Source organism: Solanum pennellii, chromosome 1 (genome assembly GCF_001406875.1).
Source record: "Solanum pennellii chromosome 1, SPENNV200".
NCBI classification, from domain to species: domain Eukaryota; kingdom Viridiplantae; phylum Streptophyta; class Magnoliopsida; order Solanales; family Solanaceae; genus Solanum; species Solanum pennellii.
Window position 1 is genome coordinate 5,924,759 of NC_028637.1, and position 18,308 is coordinate 5,943,066.

At 33.1% G+C, this 18,308-nt stretch overlaps 2 protein-coding genes across 4 annotated transcripts; one reads left to right on the forward strand and one right to left on the reverse strand.

Moving 5' to 3' along the window:
• The first annotated feature begins 1,476 nt into the window (after positions 1–1,476).
• On the forward strand, positions 1,477–9,319 carry LOC107008233. Of its 3 annotated transcripts, none has more exons than XM_015207175.2 (9): positions 1,477–1,737; positions 5,393–5,514; positions 5,912–6,073; positions 6,192–6,297; positions 6,445–6,627; positions 7,132–7,291; positions 7,717–8,033; positions 8,289–8,378; positions 8,910–9,319. In XM_015207175.2, exons 2-9 carry the CDS (start codon positions 5,500–5,502, stop codon positions 8,984–8,986), a joined length of 1,110 nt encoding a protein of 369 aa, XP_015062661.1. In that variant the 5' UTR covers positions 1,477–1,737; positions 5,393–5,499; the 3' UTR covers positions 8,987–9,319. The 3 variants fall into 3 exon arrangements, with proteins under 3 accessions (XP_015062661.1, XP_027769790.1, XP_027769789.1); XM_027913989.1 differs by lacking the exon at positions 1,477–1,737 and adding an exon at positions 1,810–2,500; XM_027913988.1 differs by lacking the exon at positions 1,477–1,737 and adding an exon at positions 2,514–4,771.
• A 4,907-nt stretch (positions 9,320–14,226) lies between these two features.
• LOC107008396 (sugar transport protein 8-like) lies at positions 14,227–15,752 on the reverse strand. The gene has a single exon (XM_015207419.2). The coding sequence runs from the start codon at positions 15,750–15,752 to the stop codon at positions 14,283–14,285; it is 1,470 nt and encodes a 489-aa protein (XP_015062905.1). The 3' UTR covers positions 14,227–14,282.
• Between the last annotated feature and the right edge of the window lie 2,556 nt (positions 15,753–18,308).

Here is an 18,308-nt window from a genome sequence, read left to right on the forward strand (position 1 = left end):
TATATATATATAGTACTTTTCAAAAAAATAAAAAATTTCAAATACAACTTTGTTATGTTTCTAATTATAGACATAACCGCTTAACCAAATCGAAAAAATTCAAACCAAATCAAATTTATTTTGATTTTGGATTGGGTTACACTTCTTCAAAATCAAAAATAAAAAAACCCAAATCGAATAGTATAAAACTGAACCGAAAAATCGAATGCACATACCTAATTGTATATACTAAACAAAAAGATAATTATTAATTATTATATCATCAAAATTATTTTCTTTAAATACTCAATTTTTTTTTCAAAATACAAGAAGAAGAGCAGAAGATAAAACAAATTGTGCTTGAAAAATGAGAGGACATCCCTCGATTTATAATTAACAAAGGGTTGACAGGTGGTTTTTGTGTCTTATCTGAAAGTCATGATCTACCTTTGGAAAAGTCACAACTTATCGAAAAATTATAACCCTTTAAAAAAAGCTACAGCTTAAATTAGAAATATCATAATAATTTAATATTCAAGTTAGACGTTCATGCTTTTAAGATATATATATAGAGAGAGAGGCGGAGGGAGGGTGTGTGTGTGGGGGGGGGGGGGGCGGCATATGATGTGACATTTTTTATATTTTGAAACTTTTTTTAGAATTTTTTGTTTCTTTCATTTAGCAAATATATATTTGTTAACGAAAATGATAAATATGCATCTATGCAATATTTATTACACAATAAAAATATATATACATAATTTTTTTTAATGAGGAGTATATCCATTTTAAATACCCTATATATCCAAGGGATTATATCACCACATTATCTTTTGAAAATATTAAACGTAATACTTTGGGAAATGTATTAAATACTTCCTTCGTCCATTTTGACTAATTTTCAAAGTTAAATTAGATTACATTAATATGATATTTTAAACAAAAAATTCAGATATTCAAAAACTATTAAAAAAAAAAACTATAAATTACAATTTTTGCATATCGATATAATGAAAAACTATATTTGCAAAATGTTTGTCAAAGTTTTTATAATTTGATTCTAAAAATAAAAATTATGACAATTAAAAATGAACAGAGATAGTATCAAATATTATTTGATAACAAAAGTAAGATACATACAAAGGGTAAAATATGTCTTGATTTTCCAAACTCAATAAATATTGTTAGACAATTGTTTATAAAAATAATACACAAATACAAATGAAAAAAGCAAGTAGAATAATTGAGGGTATATTTGTTGTTTTAGGATAAGATGAAGTAAAATAAAAAAGAAGAGATTACAAGTTTGAGAATTAAGCTATCACCAACAAAAAATTAAGAATTCAAATAATCAACTAATTAAATCGTTTCATATCTCAGAGTCAAGGATACATAGATTTCTACTATACCACCATGGATGATTAGAATAAAATATATTAGTTCAAATAATTAGTTATATTAAACTATGGTTTGGCGGTAATATGCAGTTTCCATTTTTTACATTATTTCATTTGCCAGCTACAGTAACAGCAACACCTTACTGAACAGAAAAGGACCAATAATCATCCAACAAAAAAAAACACCATTTTTTTTCTTTGTCCCAATCTTCTCCTCTTCTGCTTCTTTATTATGCTAAATTTTCACCTTTAATTTCTTTAAATTTTCCTAATTAAAGTACTGTATTCCCACTTCAAGAATTGTCATTTTAGTTTGTTGGCAAACTCAAATTTGCATCTTGTTTGCTACTTGGAACTGCAGGTTTGTCTTGTTTTCTCTTGCTGTTTTTCTCTTTTATACAAAGACTTGATTTTTATTCATTTTTTGGCTGTTTTTGTTTTTTGGGTTTGCACATTTTTGGTTTATTTTTTTTGTTTCAAGAATTGGGTTAAATTTTGTTAAAAATGCAATCTTTGGTGTTGCTTTTACACTGGTTAGAGCTTAGTTGTGGAGATTTGTCAGATGGGGGTTCTTGTATTTTTGGGGAATTTCATTATTTGTACTTGGTGATAATCATGAGGAGCATTTTTTAGTACTACAATCTTGATTTTGCAGTAGTAATCTGTGTGCAACTATCTGGAGATCTTTTAGATTTATGCTTCTATGTATTGTGATACATTAGTTCTTGCAATGTAGATATCTGATCTTTCCTAGTTCAGAAATTTTGTTGATTTAAAATGGGGATGGTTATCTTGATTTCTTAAGTGGATATTGCTGAAAGGGTATTTTACGCTGTTCAGCATAGTACAGGTGATTTTTCTTTCAAAGTGATGGTTTTTGTAGAAAAGAATTAATCTTTGTGGATATTTGGATCATTTTTGTAAGCCAATCTTGTTGGAGCTTTTCGAGACTTATTTGTTATGGTATTCTACTTGTAAAAGATAAAAAAAGGGCTTCTTTGTTATCATGGTTCCTTGTTTACTGATATTTCTGATGCTAAAGTTTGTGGGGTAAGGTCTGCTTGCGTACACTCTACCTTCTCCAGACCCCACTTTGTGGTACTACACTGGATATGTTGTTGTTGGTAAGTATTCTGCTCATTCAAGTAAGCCAATCTCTTGGTAGTCTTCTTTCAATTAGATCCTTTTCATATTCAACAGTTTAGTTCTGCCAGTAGTCCTAGTTGCGGTGTTAGTTAAAGCCGCAGCAATTGATCGCCTTACAGAGCCCGAGAGGTCTCATATCTATATCTAATGGCTGCTGCTTATTCTTTTAGATTCGTGGCAGAATGTAATTTGTAAGTAAAGACAGCGGGGACCTTTAGAGAGTTGCTCATTTGAGCCTTCAGATTGAAGCTGAAAATTATATTTGATTTTGCATATCCATGCTAATCTCATCTCATGTTGGGAAATTAGTTGTAAATCACATAGAGTATCTGGATAGACAGGATGCAAAGTTATCAAGTATACTCATCCAACTCTTCTATGTTGAATAACAGATTGGAGAAACTATCATGCATTTTTGAAATTGTTCCTCATGCTTATGCACCTTCTTTTTATAGATAATTGATTTCCTTTTAGTTTCCCCTGATGGAACGAAATTTTGAACTTTCTATTCATGAAAGATCCTCCTTTTTTCAGTTGTGGCCATCTGTGGAAATGATATTTTAGTTCTTGTATACAAGATCAATAACAATTTATTGCTTCTCAACTCTAGCATGCTTGGATTGCTAATGATCCGAGTCACCACAAAATAGTGGATATTCTACCCTGAACCGTCTCCTTTTTCACAATGTCCCTTCCATCACATTCATTGTTCTGACTTCTACTGATATCCATTCAAGCTCCTATCTGACAACATGCTCTTGCGATACAGGTTGTGTTAGATCCCTTGTAGCTTCAATATTTCATCTTGTTATTCCTTCATGCCTTGAGGATCACAACTATGTTGTACAGTAAGTTTGTTTGTCACTCTGTGAAAATAATGGGGAAAGATCAACTGAAATGTGAAAGAAAAGGATGTAGAGAATATCAAAGGAAAAATGAGAATATGGAAGTGAAAAAAGATGACATGACCATATTTCCATCCAAAGCTGATGGAAAGAAGAGTGAGGATGAAATGGGTGAGATATTCTTATCCTGATGATAAGAAAATTGAACCAATGTGGGACATGATAGTGGATTAGGAAGTTAAATTCAAATCCACTTGAATCGTTTTCTTTCTTTGTCCTTAATCCTAATTACAAATGTAGGCAGGGAGGTGTAAATAAAAATTGTAAAAAAGAGACACATATCGGTACATGCTATAGAATAGACCAAAACAATTACTTTATAGTGTTACTACTTTGTCATAATAAAGATAAACTACTTCATGAGCATGAGTGATTTCCTTGATAATGTTATAGCCGCATGTGCATGTGGAGAGGGAAGCATGAGGGGACTGAAGGAGTTCTCAAGACTCATTTGGTTCACAGTTAAGAATCACAGTCAAAGGTATAATAACCTTGAAGGAAGAAGGACAAGCATAAGGGGAAGCATTGTTTTCGGAGATCTATTCAAGATTGGAGTGGGATGAAGTGGATAGTTTCCTTCAGAGCAATGTATAGTGCTATAGGGAAAATGAAAAAATACCTTTCTTTTGGTACGGGAAAATGACAATATTGTGGAAATGGGTAAGCAGCAAATGTATTTGATGAATTCATATTATAACTACCTGCTCCATGGAGGTGATACGAGGACCACGTGGAAGTCAATGTGGAATACTATAACACCTAAAGGTGGGGTTTTATATGGTATACTATGTCTGATCCTAACTTAATGTCAGATAATCTGAGGAAGAGGAGATGTTTATAGTAAGTTGATGTCACATGTGCTAGATGAATGGGAAGGACTTGGACCATCTGTTACTACATTAGAACCTTGTATAAAGTGACCTGCTTCTCTCGGGTGGTAGTCAATAATGCTTGCCTGACTCATCAAAAATTCAAAATCTTCAAAGAAGAGGTATCTTTCTATGTAGCAGATGTCAACTATGTGGGGTTGATGCAGAAACCAACTATAAACCATTTGTTTATTCATCGCATGTGGGTTATGCCAAGTAACACCTCACAACTACTAGTTGATGGAACAGTGGCAGAACAGAAACAAGAAATCATAGTGGTGGAAGACTATCTCAGCATGCATATGGTGGACAGTGTGGAGGGAAAGAAACACTAGATGTTTTGAAGATAAGGCAAACAGAATCAAACAGATCAAGTTTAATTGTATGCTTTTGTAATCTTATTGGTCTAAGGAGGAGTTTGTAAATGATGCAGAATCAATTCTTAGCTTCTTAGAATCCTTGTTAGATAAGACAGGTATTCGATTTTCGGTTTTTGCTCAACCTGCAATTACTTCAGCAGTTCTTTAATGCTGCTTTTGTAATACAGTTAACTTCCTCTTAAAAAAAACTACATTACTACCTTGTAATAGAATTGTCTTAAATATGAGCATCTCAAACAATGGAAAATTATTTGACAAGATGGTACATGGAAAATATGGATGCTAGGAAGAGGAGAGATGGAAAGTCGAGCAGCTCCGCTTGTGCATTTTGGCCAATTTGGCTATAAATGACAGAAAATCAAACCAGATTTTTTGTTTCTTTGATACTTTTTGGTGAAAACGGAACCTTCATTTTTGCAAAGATGGGTCGATGGATCCTTGACACTACCTTGGTGTGATATTCAGTGCAAAAATCTTGACTTTATCAAAAAATGGAGTTCACTAATTAGAGTAGATCAACTATGCTCCTCAGAAGTGGAAAGATATTGTTTCAACTTCATCTTACAACATGATCCAAAGAGATATGAGTGCCTTGTACTAAAACGTGATGTTTGTTTTTCTTATCTTGAAAGTATGTCCTGAAGTTTGATCTTCTTATTCTACACAGTTTGTGGACTTGTAATTCTTTTTGGATCTTTCTTCCATTTTGTTCTCAGGTGATTTCTTCTCCTTTATTGAGAGATCTTCAAAGTAGTAATACAAGTTATAGCCATGGCGTATTGGAGCTTGAGGGAGATATTTAGTGTGCTTGCAGTTAGCTAAAATGAAGACCACACAGGTACTTGTGTTTATATCTTTCTAGGTCTCCTTTTGATGTGTTCAGATCCTTCATGTCTTTCTCTGGTTTGATGTATGGAATTTCATTTTTTTGACAATGCTATCTATTTTTTTCGAAAAGTTTCTCAGTGCAAGTTATGACTCAATTAACTCGCTGCTTACTCTTGTGGCTTATTTTATAAATCTGAGTAATCTCCGTTCTGTAATCACGATGTTCCTCTTTATCCTGTTATAGTTAACTATTTATTAACATTCTCTTCTTATAGAGCCAGCAAATAATATATGCACATGAAAATTCTGAAACCATTTTTGCTATTAAATTCTTTTGGTAAGTTGTAACTTGTTGTTCAGATATCGAACTTTCTTTTTTCTTATATTGTTAATTGTAACAACTTCAGGATCCACAAAGCACAACTGAGAAACAATCTTCAACTCAGGCTTCTCATGAGGCCCAAAGTGACCAGCAGAACAATGCAACCGATACACCTGTAGCAGACTCAGGTTCAGTTTCTGCATCAGGCAATGACAACCGAAAAGTTTCACGTGAAGATATTGAACTAGTAAGATAGTTCTTTATTCAGACACATACTTTTATACAAGTCTCTGTGTGTAGGGGAAGTTTCCGTTCTCTGTCGCACCTTGTTCTTTAACTTTATTATGACAAAAATGATGATGTAGGTCCAAAACTTGATTGAACGTTGCTTACAATTGTATATGAATAAGGATGAAGTGGTTAAAACACTTCTTAATCGTGCAAGGATAGATCCCGGATTTACAGCTCTTGGTATGTATATCAAAAATGAAATTGTTGGTGATTATAATGGTTATGTATTTGCTACTTAGTTGAAATATGTTTTCTTATATTTATCATTACTTTGGTTATAATGTGTGTCAGTTCTCAGTCTCTTATACCTTTTCATACTGAATACAGTTTGGCAAAAATTGGAAGAGGAAAATGCAGATTTCTTTCGGGCCTACTACATTAGGCTTAAATTGAAGAAACAAATCATCTTGTTCAATCATTTGCTTGAGCATCAATATCATCTGATGAAATATCCTGTGCCTCCGAAGGTTCCATTGACTCCGATGCAGAATGGGATAAATACCATGCCAGGTAATTTTATTTACCGTTACATCATTTCATTCAATTTCATATTCTTTTTTTGTCTTCGTCTTTCTGCCGTTTCATATTCTGAAAAGGATGGGGACCATCACCCTTTTCCTTCGGGAATGTTGGTTCTGCTTCAGCTAGGGCATGTACTCTTTTATTCCCTTTTCATAAGCTTAAACTGTATTAATCTACAGAAGTCATACTTGTTTTTCTGGGAAAATGAAACTATTTCTTCAAGGAGCTTCATTTTAACATTGTCCAATTGTATATCATGAAAAAAAAAAACTAATTTGGTTGGCTGTCGATGTTAGAGGCTTTCTGTTGAGTTCCCTATTTAGTTTGTGTCATTCGCTTTTATGACTTAACTTGGATTAATACTGCTACTTGGAGAACTAAATGGGGGCATCCATGAGAGGAAGCATAACGAGTTAATACAATAGAAGTTATTGACAATATTCTTGTATACTTTATGTCATTATTGTTGATTGGCTCTTGTTTTCAGTGCAGTCAACAACTTACCCATGGGATACCCCGTCCTACAACAACATCCCCATCCAGCTGCAGGTCAACCTCATTTTGATCCGATGGGCATGTCCAGTTGCCATGTGGTTAATGGTGTGCCTGCACCAAGCAACTATCATCCAATGCAAATGAACTCTGGAAATGAGTGAGATTTCATTTTTTATTGGCTTTAAACTCCCTTCTAAACCTTGAAATGTGAGACTAGAACTCTAAAAAAAATCCATAAACACTTCCCAATTCGATGTGTATTCCCTATTATGATTCATATTTCATGCTTCATAGAATTTGGTGAGAACTCTCGCCACTTCTCGTTGTTTAAATAGCACTGAGGTTGGTGAAAGAGATTACTTTTCTGCTCAGTCCCGCGTGTTTGTGTTTTATATTTTTACCTCAGGGATGGTGCTAGGGTGTCTCAAGGGGTTCATCTGAACCCCATTCGTCCAAAAATTATACTATATATACAAGGTCAAACATGTTTATGGGCTTAAAATAATAAAAGCTATTTCTATAGTAGATTTTTAAAAGAAATGGTATGGGAAATGTCACTTTACATTTCCTGCTTGTTGACAGTATGGTGGTAGAAACGAGTGCATCCGATGTAGCACCAGCTGTTCCACCTAGCAATGCCATGTCTGATATGCCTGTAAGCCCTGCATCAGTAGCTTCCAGTGGCCACTTCCCCTTCACCGCTTCGGAGATTTCAGGGATGGGAATTGACACATCAGTGCTTGACTCTTCGTTCCCATCTGACGTAGCAAGTTCAGTAGGATTGCAACTTCCACCAGATAACGGTGTTGGTAATTCTAGAGATTTGCTGAGATCCTTGGATCAGATTCCTTGGGATTTCAGTCTTTCGGATCTAACAGCAGACTTATCAAACTTGGGAGGTAACTTTCCTCATACATAACTCAAAAATATTATTAATAGCTCAACTCCTGGAAAGCATAATTGGACATCATTTTCAAAGAGGTTGTCCCCATTCACCCGGGCTTAATTCGATGTTGATAATTGTGTTGGCTGCAACTTTAGGATTCCTTTCCTGCTCTTAGAATTATTAGTTCTCATATATGCATGATTTTCCTGTCTTTTTTTTCCCTACTTGGTCTGATTAATGGTAATTTTTGCTCCAACACTAATTGCAGATTTAGGATCTCTAGGAAACTATCCTGGTTCCCCGTTTTTGCCTTCCGATTCAGACATTCTGCTTGATTCTCCAGAACAAGAAGATATAGGTGAGAATTTACTACTTTCTTGTCCGTGTTGTCTTATGCTTTGAATCAAAGCAGATTGAGTAGTTCAAAAAAGCATTAGCTTTAAGTTCTGTACTATTTAGATGGATTTAACAGCTGAAGTCTTCTTATAATCGGAATTCATTTTCTTTACTTTGAAAACATGTAATGAATACAACCCCGATCCTTGTGAATGCAGTCTTGCTTTCATACCTTGTATGACATGGTTTAGTCATAAATATTTAAATACTGATACATGATTGCTCCATGGCCTTAAAAATTAAAGTTTTTTCATTTGCATATTAAATTTACACTCTCAACGAAGGTATGAACATTTATTACAAGAAACAATGTTATTACCCGGAAACAAGGCATGTCTGGAAAATTTACCTGTCTTGAGGATCATGAATAAGTTTCTTGGGCATGAACATTTCCCATAGCTAAAGGATGACATGACTCGATCTAGCTAAACTTTTTATGCTTTTCTTAGTATGAAATAATCCTTCTTATGCTTTTTGTTTGGCTTTGTTTTAGTTGAGGAGTTCTTCGTTGATGTTGAAGCTGCCCCAGGGCCTGCAGCCTGTCCTCAATCAGATGAAGAGAAGTCTTAGTTTAAGTTAACACGAGCACGTGCTTAATTCCATAGCCAGAATAAGGAGTTTGGCGTAAAATGATGTGATCAGCTAAGAACATTGATTTACCTTTGTTAGGTATGTCTGTGTAGTTATTAACCCAACTTTTCTGGTGCCAATGACTTACCTCGCTTTATTCTTATACTGATCGAGTTGCACTATTTTCTATTCCAATAGATTTCACTTCCCTAGCTTGCGCGATATATCATTTGTAGAAGCAAGTCAGGATATGTCAGTTTCATTCCTTTTGATATTATTAAGCTTGTATCTTTGGTATTGAACATTAACAATCAGATAAAATCTGTTAACCAACTGCTTGTACCAATGATTATGCTGTCCAATTGTAAGATAATTGTCTTCACTACAAGTGTGTTTGTTATGGATGAGTGGAAAACAAGGAGTCCGGAGCCTAAACTGTATAAAATATTAACAAAAATTTCAAAAAGGTATATAAATTTTATATTAACCAAAACGGCAAAATCGTTGGAACAACAACGATTTACTCCACCGGAAAAAGCAAAATCGCTGCTACTGCAGCAATTTTGCAAAATGTGATTTTTTTTTTTTAAAAAAATTCAAATCGCTACCTAGGCAGCGATTTTCAATTTTGTTTTAAATTTTTTTTTTTTTTTTTTGAAAATCGCTGCCTAGGCAGCGATTTCCATTTAAAAATAAAAAAAAATCGCTGCAATTTTCAATTTTTTTTAAAAAAATGTAAATCGCTGCCAAAGGAAGCGATTTTCAAACAATTTTTTTTAAAAATGTAAATCGCTGCCAAGGTAGCGATTTGAATTTTTTTTAAAAAAAAATCACATTATGCAAAATCGCTGGAGTAAATCGTTGTTGTTCCAGCGATTTTGCCGTTTTGGTTAATATAAAATTTTATATACTGTTTTGGAATTTTTGTTAATATTTTATACCCTTTAGGCTCCGAACTCGGAAAACAAGTTAGTTAAAAATCAAGAAAATTACTTCACTAGTGGGAAAAGAGAAAAACAAGTTTCATAATTGATATACAAAGCTTATTTTCCTCATTTACCAAACACCAGAAACAAGCAAAAAAATTACTTTTTCTTTTTTTAAAAAAACATATTTTCCTTAGTACCAAATGTATGGAAATGAACTGTATGTTGTAAAATTGTCATACAATCACCATACAATAGGAAATTCTTGTAATTCAAAAGTTCATTAAGGGGGGTAAAACAATCTTACCAAAAAGTTCTTCTTTCTTGTGACTCCAACCCAAATCATCTTAATATCTTATTAATGGTGAAGGAATCTCAATCATAGCACCACACCTTAATTGTGAATAAGTAACGAGGCGATAATCCATAATTGAAACGATTATTTTCTTGAGCAACTTTGTAGAGTTGAGAACATACATCACAAACTAAATTTCCTCCAATGAATCCTGAAATTGTCTGAAACGCAAGAGTTCAAGGTTATTAAGTTCTTTAACTTGCTTTCAATCACTGATCTTCGTACAATCATATTATATCATATATTTCTAAAAACATAAACAAAAAAAGTTGAAAATTGAATCACGGTTTTACCCCTTTTATAAGTTAAATTGCTATAAAATATTTAAATATTTGATTATATGATTTTGATTAAAATGTTAATGACTTTTAGATTTTCTAAGATTAATCCTAATTAAATATCTAATTTATTAATATTTATCATCTATAATCTATATGTATATGATAATTGTAATTATTTTTTTTTGAAAGAAAAAAGTCTACCTAAATTGCTATACTTTTCCTCTTCTCATAAATAATAGAATTATGTGGATAAAGTACTATCATTTATGATAAATAACGAAATTTGATAATTTAAATGGTGCAAATCTGCAAAATGAAGACACATACGTTGATAATGTCCTCTTAATTATTGTTAAAGAATGACTCTAGCTTCACAAATTTAAATTCATTAATTGATGCTTAATTACATGATAAGAACTTTAGTTGTTCTTTCTAAATGGTTTGCTAAGTTTAATTTTCTTTTTCCTATTCTTCATTTATTTATTATTATTTTTAATTACTTATTCAACTTTTATACTGTTAATGTTATGTACTAATTTTTTCATCTATATATACATCAGTCTTATAAGAATAATGTCTACATTTTGTTTTTTCTTAAATCTGTTTCTTTTTTCTCTATTAGACTTCTTAATTTAGTTTTCTATGAATATTTCATTGTCGTAAGTCTTCATTCTTATTTTGTAACTGTTGCATTTTATTATTCATTACAATTTACATATATATTTTTATGAAATTTTAGTCATTCTAACGTGTGTATATATATATATATGTATGAGCTAACAATTCACAAGGGATGGACTTCAGTATGTCCAAAGTTTCACTTCGATAATCGATAAGTTTGATCCATCTTTTCTGAAAAATCTGAAACTCTCAAAGTTCGATCCAATATAATAATCGAACTCCGATATGCTGAAAAGAAGCTTCATTTCGATAATTTATTTAATTCTAAGTAAGAAAATAATCGTAAATACGAGTCAACCCGGCTATATAAATACTTATTAATAAATATTTGAATACTTCGGCTCAAAAATACACATTTAGATAATTCTCATTGATGTAATATATTTAAAAGGGAAAATTGTATATAATGACAAACTAATAAATCAATTTAATCGCTATAACCACCCTTTGATTTAATTGTGTCCCGTAGCAAACTGTTTGTCAGTCACCTCTCTCCGTCAGACTCTCGCTCGCCACTCTCCTCTCTCGCTCCATCTCTCGCTCGCTTCCTCTCACTTTTATACAAACACAAGTGTATAAAATCTGTTTCTATTCGTATAAAGCGAGAGGAAATTGTATAAATACATATATTTTTGTTCCCTCTCTCCCCTCTCCCAGATCTCGCTCGCCACTCTCCCGAATCTCGCACACCCCCTCGCCTCTCTCGCTTATACAACAGAAACGAAATGTATAAATTCGTTTCTGTTTGTATAAAGCGAGAGAAAATTGTATATACACATGCAAATACATATATTTTCGTCCTATGTACTTATAATTATACAAAATACTCTCCTGCCCAGTTTCTTTTGTCTTTCTCTCTTTCTCTTTTATACAAATTCAAATTGTATATAATCGTTCTATACAATAATTATACAATTCGTTTTATACAATTCTCTGCCCAAGTCTCTTTCTCCTTCTCATTTTATACAATTCGTTTTATACAATTCGCTCCAATTATATATGATAGCGAATTATACATTTATATGTTTGCTATGGAGTGCAATATGCAAACTTTGCTATAACGTATAAATATGAATTTTATGTTTTCTATATATGAAAGTTGCCCTATTTAACATATATATATCTATATCTATCTATCTATCTATCTATATATATATATATATAATGAAAAAAATTGAATTAACAAAAAAAAAATATTAAAACGGTGAAAAGTTTACTGAAATAGTTTGTTTTGATTCTAACATTTAAAAGAATTGGCTTGATTGACATAATTTTTCTTTTTGAAAAAAGAAAAAAATAATGTAAACTGAATCATAAATATCCCTACTTCATTCTTAAATTGAATTGGCATCTGATTATTTATCAATACACATTAATATTCACGTATAGTTATTTAGTACTCTCTTCGTTTCAAAAAGAATGACTTAGTTTGACTTGGAACAACGTTTAAGAAAAAAAAGAAGATTTTTTGATTTTGTGGCTATAAATTAAAGTTACGTCAAATATATCAAAGGAAAAACATTATTCTTTTTGAAACTGTTGGGTGGTCTTGGGCCTTCTCAACCCAAAAGCTAGCTCTAAGGTTGAGGCTTTCCTTCACACTTATAAATTGACCACCAGCCCCTTCCACTTCCGATGTGGGGTAACCCAACAATCTCCCCCTTCACACATCGGGCCTTGGGCTGGAGAGAACGACAACCCAGTTCCTCGCGGTGGGCTGAGACTTGTTAACAACCTGGGCTCTGATACCAATGTTGGGTGGTCTTGGGCCTTCTCAACCCAAAAGCTAGCTCTAAGGTTGAGGCTTTCCCTCACACTTATAAATTGACCACCAGCCCCTTCCACTTTCGATGTGGGATAACCCAACAGAAACAAACTAAAATGAAAATGAGGTCATTCTTTTTTAAACGAAGGAAATAATATTTAATAAAAACTAAAACTTAGCGTCTTCAAAAGTTTTGGAGATATGTAAAATACCAAGATCAATGTTACAAGATTTAATTTGCCAATAAAAACTAAGATACAACATTCTTAGATTTGTTAATTTTTTGCTTGTAAAAGTTGTGTGTACTATTCTGATGTAAGATTTACCGATGTCTTATAATATACACAATGTCCATAAACTGTCTTAAATATGCTTAAAGCTCTTTACTTTCCTATCTCATAAATTCGATGTAGAATTCCCCTAAGATTTCAATTATTATATACACTTCACCTTCAAAAGTTTGTCAGTATAGAAATATGTCGATCCTGTTTGGCCTTCTATAGGGGTGAATTGTTTGGTCTTCTATAAGGGTGAATTGTTAGGTTTTTCTCCATAACTCACAGGATAGCTTTAGAATTCAACTATATATTTGAGAGAAGTATTAAAAAATGCCCCTAAACTTGATGTAAATTATTAGTTTTATCCTCAAACTATTGACAACGTTAAAAACATCCATTTATTTGACTAAATAAAGATAAATACTCCCATTGATCTTGCAACTTAGTGAAATTCACCCCTAAATTCTTGTCACGTTTATGAGTGTTTTCAATACTTCTCTCGGTTTTTATCAAGAACTCTATGCTCATACAATAGTTTGAGACTACTTATGTCATATTGCATATCAGGAGTGTATCTAAGTTTAGTTAGTCAAGTAAGGATGTTTTTAAGGTTGTCAACCGTTCGAGAGTACAACTAATAATTTGCGCTAAGTTTAGAGGTGTTTTTGGTGTTTCTCTCATATATATATTGATTTATATGCTAAAAAAAAGCCTACTAGGTATGATAGAATTGATTCATCTTGATTTTATAATATAAGTTCCTTTTTTTTATCTTCATAGAGGAAATATCTGATTGTTTCAACATAAAAACATGAGATGTTCAGTTTTTAAATTTCTATTTTGTGTAAACATTAGAAAACACAAATGCAGCTACATACTAACAAATAAGAAACTAACAGACTACTTTTGATGACAAAAAAAAAAAGACCTGATATTCAAAAATTGAACCTACAAAGAAAAGCTAAATGTTGATCACAAAAATTTACTTAGCAAAAACATAATAATACATTTTAGAATAGTCTCTTCCAAATAGGGTGTTGCATCCACACTCTTTCGACCATGGAATCAATCGGAACTCCCTTTGTTTCAGGCAAGAAGAAGTAAACGAATAATCCCATGACGACGATCCATCCAGAGAAAAAGAAGAAAATATAGGCTTTCATAGTGCAAAGCATCGTCAAGAAAAGTTGTGCAATGATGGAAGTGAAGAGCATGTTTGTGCTAACCGCGAATGCAAAACCAGTTGTCCTTGTTTCCAATGGGAATGTCTCACTAGGAATTAACCAACCAAGAGGTCCCCATGACCACGCGAACGACATTACATAGGTACACACCAACACCACCACTATCAATGCTAGTGTTTTGTTCAACGTTCCTGTCTCGGATAAACTTGTTACCAAAATTGCCCCGATTGCTAACTGAGAAATTAACATCTGACAACAAGCTTGAAGAAGCAATTTCCTCCTTCCAACCTTGTCAACAAGGTAAATCGAAACGAATGTGCTTCCAACATTAACAATTCCAGTAATGACAGAGGATAGAAGCGAGGCATTAGCCTTGAATCCCATAGTCTGAAACAGAACAGGCGCGTAAAACATAATAGCGTTGATTCCAGTAAATTGCTGAAAGACTTGCAACAACACACCAATCACAAGTGGCGGAATGCTAGCAGGCTTTAACAAGGTCTTCAACGAATGCTGCTTAACTTGCTTGGCTTGTTGACACGCTATCACGATTTCTTTATACTCAGCCTCAACGTCATTGACACCCCTAATCTTCATGAGCGTGGACTTCCCCTGTTCCTCATTACCACGCTCAATTAGACTCGTAGGGGTGTCAGTGATAACAAAACTACCAATAAACAGAATCACCCCGGGAATAGCTGCAAATCCAAGTGACATTCTCCAACCATATGGATGTATCGTTGAAGTTCCATAGTTGACAAGATTTGCAATGAATATACCTATAGTTACAAACAATTGAAACATAATATTCACAGCTCCTCTGTATTGGATTGGTGCAACTTCAGTTAAAAACAGAGGAACGGTCTCGTTTCCAAATCCAACACCAATACCAAACAAAATTCTACCAAAAATAAGCATCGATTTGTTCTCCGCGGCTGCACTCAATACAGATCCAACAATGAAAAAGATTGACGCCATTGAAATGGTAAGCCTTCTTCCTAATTTAGTAGCCGCTTTTGAAGCAAAAAAACTCGCGAAAAGAGCGGATATGTATAAGGATGAAGTGAAGAGTTGGAGAAGCATACTATCATATTTGCAGTAGTTATTTTCTATAGCATGTAACTTTGTTTGATAAATATGTGGGAAGAATTTAATCAAGAAATCATCCATACCAGAAACTCCGCCAGAAATACCAATATCGTAACCAAACATCAATCCACCAAAAGCAGCAAAAATCCAACAAGACACCACGTATAACGTCATCTTAGAGTTATTCATCTCAAAGTTATTTGACATTTTTTCTCAAGAAAAATATTTTATATATAAACACTACTATTTTTTTTTTGTTAATAGAAAATAACAAGCAAACCAGTGTATTTATAATGGTATAAGACCTAATTTAGATAGGATTTGAAATTCTAATCCTATCTTATTTAGACTAAAGTTTTATTAGAATCCTACAAGGATAAGGAAACAATTTTTTTCGAAAACAGGTGATATTATTTCAATTTCCATTTTATTTGAATCTGTTGAATTTTTTTTTTTTATTTTTTTGCTTATATTTTTTCGTGTCTTTTGGTAACTAGACGTGTATAAGCTTAAATAGTCATAATCTTTAAATTAAGACCCTTGATTTTTTAAGTGTTAATGACATTCATAGATATAATTTCACGAGTATAAGTCACGATCTAGACTAAGATATAAGTAGTTATTATTGTTGTATTGAAAAACCTCGTTTCGAGATATAACATTCTTTACTTGAGTTGATGGTTAAAAATATACTTAAAGTATCTGACTATTGAGTTTCATATCTGAATTATCACCAATACTAATTATCAAAACACACCTCAAATATTAGTTGTACTATTTTAATAAAATGTTAATAAAATACGCCCCATCGAGAAGACCCAATATACCCTTCCAAAGGTATAAAGGCATGCTGGTGTGATCACTAAACTGATTACCCACGTAGGGGACTTACAACCTACTTAGCTAGTAGTTCTGGGACTAATTGGGTATGTTGAACCCTAGTCCAACTCGGTATTATGCTACTTCCATGAATTATGTAATTAACTGATTATGACTGACTGTAAATACTGGATAGTTCAAAACTGAACATGCAAACTGAGAATGCAACAATTAATCTGGTAATCATTGTTCTATAACTGGAGATGTATATCTGAAGTAACTGAAATATCTGACCTAGCATGTGTAATTCAAAAACTAAAGAAATATAAAGCTAGAGTTCTGGAATTCATGCGATAAACTGAATAATAACTTTACAATCTGATTTGGAACATATATCTAATAAATTCATGAAGTTCTATCAAAGTTCTAGAAACCGTAGGTTTAATCATGATAGAGAATCAAGAACTGAATGAAAACTAGGGACCCAATGGGTGAAAGAAACCCACTAGTGAAATCCCACATACCTGGTGATGAAATTTACAGAAAAACGCTTAGATTTCGGGGTTGGAACTGCTGAAAACTTGTTGCGTTCTTGAGCTAAGATTCTTGAGCTTTTTCTCCTCTCTTGCTTCTAATTTTCTAACTTTTGACTTAGATTAGTTCTTATTATGTTTTTAAGCTTAAATTGACTAAAATCTAATGATTTAGGGTCAAAACGGCGTATCTTAGGATTTAAACGAAGTGGGAAAAGATCAAAAGACCCCTGAGTTAGTTGCTGTCGGACCAAACGACGACCAGGGCTGACGGTCTGTTGTTCCATCGACGGTCCGTTGTTTGGCCCGTAGGTCGGGCCTGTTTGACAAGCCTTTACTAAAACGGGCAAAACTTTTTACTCGATGGTCGGATTTTAGCAAGGTCGGTGGCTATGGAAAGTTAATTCAATTATCTATATTTTGGTAGGTCATGGACACCTAATTCATTTTGTGCTGAGAGTAATGACCATTTGAAGTTGACCCAACTGCATTTCCCCCTTAACTGTCTGCTAGTTCCCACCTACGGTCAGACCTACGGACCGTGCTAGTCATTGTTGGCTCTTATCAGAGAGCGTGTGAATGGGTTGTCGATCGACGGTCACGGACTACGGACCGTACGTCCGTCCGTCGATCATGACTTAACCAATTTTTTCTGGGCTGAGATTTTGTGGGTTTCTGACCCCATTGACGGATGTGCAGGACGGACCGTGGGTCAATCTATAGTCCGTCTATGGCCCCGTTGATTGCACCTACAGATAAATCTGAAAAGCTGATTTTTTATCTATTTTGAAAACGGGGTGTTACAATGTTATAGAGTCTCTCAAAACCAACGAAATGTCATAATAAAGAACAACTCTATTATAGAATTACTTTTAGTGATTGTGAGTGTTAATCTCTATTACTTATAACATCACATTTAGTTAGGTCAATCAATAATTGATCATTTAATCATCGATTTATTCAGAAGAGACAAATTAAGAAAGTTAATTTTCTAACCAATTTTAATTCATAAATTTATTAATGTGCCTAATAAATAAGCTCTGACAATATTTTGTATTTCTTGTTTTCTATAAAATTTATACTAACATTTGACAAACATAATTACATTATAAACTAAAAGAGTAGTTCAAAGGAAAAATATAATACAAATAAGGAAAAATTACATGTATAAACACCTTTATTTTTCATAATTTCCATTTTTTCTTACCATTTTAAAATATTTTTAAAATTCCAACAATTTTAAAAAAAAATTAATTTTAAATTACTTTTTTTATCCGATCCCTGACCTCCACCCACTCACCACCGGCCAGTCCCCCTCTCCATCCCCTCCCCCAAAAAATAATTTTACTTTTTAAAAATATTTTCAACTTCAAAATTTTATTTTTAAACTCCTACCCCCTCCCCCCGGCCA